The 5,659-nt window shown below is 47.2% G+C and overlaps 2 protein-coding genes across 2 annotated transcripts; both read right to left on the bottom strand.

Moving 5' to 3' along the window:
• Positions 1-214: 214 nt before the first annotated feature.
• On the bottom strand, positions 215-511 carry PtA15_1A922 (uncharacterized protein; the record flags this gene model as incomplete). The annotated part of the gene is made up of 2 exons (XM_053166000.1): positions 215-386; positions 459-511. The coding sequence occupies 2 exons, from the start codon at positions 509-511 to the stop codon at positions 215-217; spliced, it is 225 nt and encodes a 74-aa protein (XP_053017135.1).
• Positions 512-2,540: 2,029 nt separating this feature from the next.
• On the bottom strand, positions 2,541-3,242 carry PtA15_1A921 (uncharacterized protein; the record flags this gene model as incomplete). The annotated part of the gene is made up of 4 exons (XM_053165999.1): positions 2,541-2,661; positions 2,737-2,861; positions 2,895-3,137; positions 3,240-3,242. The coding sequence occupies 4 exons, from the start codon at positions 3,240-3,242 to the stop codon at positions 2,541-2,543; spliced, it is 492 nt and encodes a 163-aa protein (XP_053017134.1).
• Between the last annotated feature and the right edge of the window lie 2,417 nt (positions 3,243-5,659).

Raw genomic sequence — 5,659 nt, 5'->3', positions numbered from 1 at the left:
AAGAGACGGTCACGCTGCTGACACTCAACCTTTGCAGATTCTCCTTCAAACTCGTCGATGCGGTTCCACGGTTGTAACAGCTCAGTTTCCGGCGGGACCTCGTGGCTTGGCGTCGAGAGAATCAGGTTCTGGATCGTGTGTGGCGCCAGACAGCAGTAAATCTGGAGGCCCCGCCTTTACCAGGTTATTAACAGTAGCGGCATCTGATAGTTGATCACGAGTCGCAGCGACATCCAGGCGAGCTCCGACAGTAGACGGGTGAAGAAGATGAATCCTGGCGACGGTGTGGTCCATTTCTGTCACCCCATGAGTCTTGAGAATTGCTTGGGTGGCCGCCGAGGGTTACTGGCTTCGAAGGCCCGGCGGTACATTGGTCAAAAGGGACGCTGTAGATGAAGAGCGACCAAGTTTGATTCGCATAAGGGGTGGTCGTGACAGGGGGAAATGATGGGGCTTACCAGGGGTAAACCAAATCAATGTGTTTTGGTGTGGTGGTGGAGACCATCTCCATGGAGGTTGGAGCCATAAAAACTGGGTCTGGGGCGGGTGTGGTGGCGATGGAAATGGGAAATGAGAGGGGTGGCGTTACTTTTGACTGGGGGCGGTGTGGTTGGTCTTGGTTAAAAGGCGCGGGTTGACGGTCGTAGTCCCCCAGGGGGATTGGAGATGCAGAAATTCCAGCTATCCATCTCCCTCAACCCTTCTGCTGCAGCACGTGCGCAGTTTGAAGGGCAAAGAGTGGGCCCCCACTGGTCACCAGTCTTTGCTGCGGGCCAGGGGCCTTCACGGCCAGTCCTTTTGACCCGTGCGCTTGACGCAGGCTGGGGGCTGAGCCTGTGGCACAGCACTTCTGCTGATGTTGGAAGGCTATTGGAGTTGTTGAATGATTGTGTATTTTATACTTTGGGGGGACTCGTGTTTTTTTTCTTCACTGTTTTAATCTTGTAGGGGGAACCCATGTTTGTTTTTTTCTGAGATTTGTAAATTCTAGGGGGAACCCATGAAATTTTTTTTTGACATTCTGGAAAATCTGTGTCTTTAATAAACTTGGATGTACTGTATAGGCTATACATTGTATTGTATTTTCATGCAGATACATTCACTTACAATAAATATGTTTTGTAATGGTTTCACCAAACAATTCCAATGATACATGTGTACAGTTTTTGGAAAAAATTACAATACAGATACATTTATTTTGATATTTTTCCAATATGATACAGTGAAATACAATTACATGTATTGTACTTGTTTCACCGTTGATACAAACCCCTTTCATGCATACCATCATATGTAAATATCCCTTTGATGTGTTAATACACCTTCTCAAAATCCCCTTTTATGCTTACATATTCATTTCTTATGTACATATCCCTTTCATGTGTACACACCCTTTTTATGTTATTCTGGCTGGATTCAATGGCACATTGAGTGTTTAATAAAATATAATAAAAGGGTGCTCAGGTGGATGCTCATTTTCAAGGTTGAACATTTACCTCAGCCTACTGCATGATCACTACAGAATGTTCAGTATTGGGATGCTGAACAAGGTATAGAATTTGGGCGCTTGACTCCAGCTTGAGCTGAGGCTTGATTCAAGCTTGCTGCATCTAAACTGCAAGCAGTTTTGAATCTACACTTGGGGAGTCCCTCCACATGGGGCCCACCGCAAATCCACGTGGATCCCACGGTGAACGGGTGCGCGAGGTCGGACCAGCGGCATTTGGTCCACACGCCCTCGTGGGCATCACCAAGCCCATCACGAGGGCACCTTGTGATGCCCCCAAGGATTCCACGAGTGCTTTCTGCTCTCCGTGCCCCCCTGAGGACTCTGCGTGATACCGACGGGATGGTTGGGACCACGACTCACAAAAACCACCCAATCTGTGGAATCCCCGTGGCTCCTGGATTCCACCAGGATTAGGTGATCCGTTGCATACACGCTTGGGGTGCTGCGGCTTGGGCAGCCTTCTATGGAATGGATTGATTCCTCACCTGGGTATACATATAGCAGAATGTGGTACCTCCAGGGTACCACGCGCTGCATTGCATGCCAAGTGGCCATGATAGATAAAAAGATAAAAAATAAAAGAAAAAAATAACATGCCATGGGAAAAACAGTAAGAAAACCAGATGAGCCTCTGAGAGCAGAAAGAGCTGGTGGCACCTTCCTTTTTGTCCTTGTCAGCAGGGTTGGCAGGCTCCTAGGCTTGCCTTAGATATAGCATAGAGGGTTTGGTTGGGAGACTTGGGGAGCTGCTGCGGCAGAGGGGCTGTTGAGCCAACCGAGGACGTATCTGAAAAAAGAAAACAGATCAGCACTTGACTGCACGAGAGAAAAGAAACAAGGCTCACCAATGTAATCCAGAGACCTGGGAGGCTAAGCTGCCAAAGCTGACACTAATGGTGTTATACTCAACTTGGTTGGTGAGCATTTGCTGGCCAGGCTCGGCCTGGTCAAGCAGAAAGTTGTTCTGGCAGATCCCCAGCACAAAATGCGGGCCTGCTGCCCCCTCCCTCTTGACCGCCTCCCAGAGTTTTTAAAGAGACCCCACAAATCCATCCACTTTCGCGATCAACATCCCGAGCACTTTGCGGATCAGGTTGGGGGGTTGAACTGAAGCAATGTTCAGATAGAGCTGGCTGTAGGCCTTCCAGATCCTGCAGAGTGTCCCCCCAACGTGAGCAATTGTTCCTTCCGTATATTGTCTTGTTCTTAATGAGTATTCTGCCCACCCTTTGGCCTTCTGAACTGGTCTCGCGAGAACTTCAAGGGCAGCAGTAAGAACGGGACATGGATTGCATGTACCCCGATCGGCGAGGGCCTCCGGAATACCATTGAGTTTGCAAGCACATAGAGGCTGTCAGCTTCTGCAGAGTATCTCGGCATGGACATTGTCCATGCTCTTTTTTAACGGATGGTGGGGGCCATCTAAGGGCTTATGCTGGACGCGGACACCGTCAAAGATCTGCTGTTGTTGGGGGGGGGGGGTAAGGGACATCTTGCGGGAGAAGCCAGACAGGGGTAAGTCAGTGGGTGCTGAGTGTAGAGGTTGACCGTTGAGGAGCTCCTTGTTGGTCGCAGGCTTATAGAGCGGTAAGAGACCAGGCAGCAAGCCATATTGTTGGAGGTTAAACTGGGGGTTTTTTGGGCCCAGCAACAATTAGCACGGTGAGTGGGGCAAGGCATGCCGCTTGAGGATTGCTAGGGTCTTGGGCCAGTCCTCATTGATCTCTACCATCTCTAGCCGCGGCGTGTTATGGCAGGTCTCTTTACATATTACATAACTGCCATGGTTTTATACAGTTTTAGCTTGTCAACACAATTACATAATCATTTTTGTATATATATTCTACATTCTCAGCAATCTTATTCTTCCCTTGGGGGAGCTCTACATCCCATTCTTGCATTATCCTGATATCCAAGCTCTTCACGGTGTGCTAGTGCCAAGTGGTCAATGTTCTCAATCCAGGTGTAGGCAAGGCGGTACCGGGAGGGCTTGTGGTGGAAGGAGGAGTTTGGCGGAGATGGTCGGAGCAATCCTCAATGAAAAGAGTTGTTTGAGATTTTTTGAAGTCTGCAAGGTCCTTTTGCCCTTGCAAGGGGCCGCTTGCGTGGGACTTGGTTGAATTCAGGAGGTGTCAGAACCTACATGATGAGACTGACAAATTGGAATCAACAGCCGGTTCAACTTGCAAGCCCGGCTCCACCAGGACTGCTCATCTGTTTTCCCAGGGGAATGACGTGGGGACCCCATCAGTCTGTGTTCTTGTTGGCTGCACCAGGAGCCACGCGATGGCCATGGAATCCTTGTCTGTGGAAAGGACAAGGATATCCTGTTGAACAAAAGTAGAGGTTCCCGTCGGCTCCACCGGGACCCCAAGGGCAGCCGTGGAATCCTTGTCTGTGGGAACGATGTGGGAATCCTGTTGGACAAATTTTGTGGTTTTGTTGGCTCCACTGTGAGTTTATTACAAGAAGACCCCCGGAGGGTGGAGAAAACTTGGTATCCCATTGTCTCCACCCATTTTTGATGGGTTGGTAATACCAACGGCGGGCACAGTGAAATCCACGTGGGTTTCACAAAGCTGGCGTTGCCCATCGCATCCACAAACTTGCTTGCCAGGAAGTACCCCCGGCATGTAGAGTTTCTCTTGCAGTGAGCACTAAACTAGAAATCAGCATAACTTATTCTAATCTAACAAAACTTTGGCACACATTTAGCGTAGATAGTTATAACATATGCTACGCTAGTTACAAGCTTCATTGCACTAAACCAAATTGGTTAACTTGAATTTTTGTACTCAAACCAGACACTGTTACAAGCTTTGGGATGAAGAAAATAGATGGTTTTTTACCTCTTCTTATTACGATGGATATGATAAATTATTTCAAGTCCCCAGGCAGATTTCTACCTGAGATCTCTCATGCCATTGTCATAGGCATCATAATGAGACAGGAAATAAACATATAAGCAGCCAAACCATTAAAAAGAAGAGAAACAAGGCCCTTTTTGCTCTTCTTTTTAATGGTTCTCACCCACCCTTGTCAAGGGTGGGTGAGTTATGAGTTGTAGCAATCAAGCAAGAGATGAGTGGAGTTTATTGGGGGATAAGTTATAAAGTGATAAATGAGTATTATAAATGATGTGTGGAGTGCTGAATGACCGTTGTGTACTCTCATGTAGCATATCAGGAGTGAAAATTGATGCTGTATGAGGTCTACTGTGGTCCACTGAGTTCAATTAGAACCTGGTCTCAGGAAAAAATACACAACATGTGTTTACATATGTAATCAAAGTACAACCACCACACTGAGAGTTAGCGTAACTTCAGATAGCACTACACTAACAGTTAGTCTGGCTTTTTAGAACACTAACATTGCTAAAATGATAATTACAAAGAATTTGAATAGTGTTAACTTTCTCTTTCAATTTCAGGCTAACACTACACTAAAAGCCAAGCTGTTTTTTTTTCTTCAAGGAAATACTTTAGTGTTAGTTGGAAAAAATGGAAGCAAATAGTAACTTCTCTGTAGTGTAGCTGAAAAAAGCTAACACTAAGCTATGCTACAACTATTGTTAGTGTAGCTGACTCACTGTTGGTATCCCCAATGAGTTGGACAAAACACAAGGGGAGAAGGTGGAGACTTATTGCACTCAAGTGGTGCTTTACATTGCTGCCAACCTTGCCATGTTCCCTGACAACCGTTCCAAGATCATGTTCTCCATCTCATACCTGACCGGAGCTGCCGCCTTGTGATCCAAGCTGCTCTGTGGACAAATCCTTGTGGCGGACCAATCTAAGCCAATGACATTCACTGAGTACAAATCCCTTTTTGGAGCCATGTACACTGACCCCAATCCTACGGGCTTTGAAACAAAAGGGATCAGTGGTGGAGGACAGCATGAAGTTCATCATCCTAGCTACTGACGCCGGATGGGAAGTTCTGACCCTCATTGAGCTCTCCCAATAAGGCTTGAAGAAGGACATACAACTGGCAGTAGTTATTTCCTGCTCCCTCTGCTCCACTGTGGCGGAGATCTCCAACTTTGCAATAAGAATTGACGCTGAGCTCAACAGAGCGGGCGTAGGAACACATACTCCAAACCCAACAGCACCAGAACCTAACACCATGGACCTGTAGGCATTCCAAGGT

This window comes from Puccinia triticina, chromosome 1A (genome assembly GCF_026914185.1).
Source record: "Puccinia triticina chromosome 1A, complete sequence".
In the NCBI taxonomy this organism is placed as follows: Eukaryota; Fungi; Basidiomycota; class Pucciniomycetes; order Pucciniales; family Pucciniaceae; genus Puccinia; species Puccinia triticina.
The sequence above is the reverse complement of the archived record's forward strand: the minus strand, read 5'-3'. Positions and strand labels throughout refer to the sequence as shown.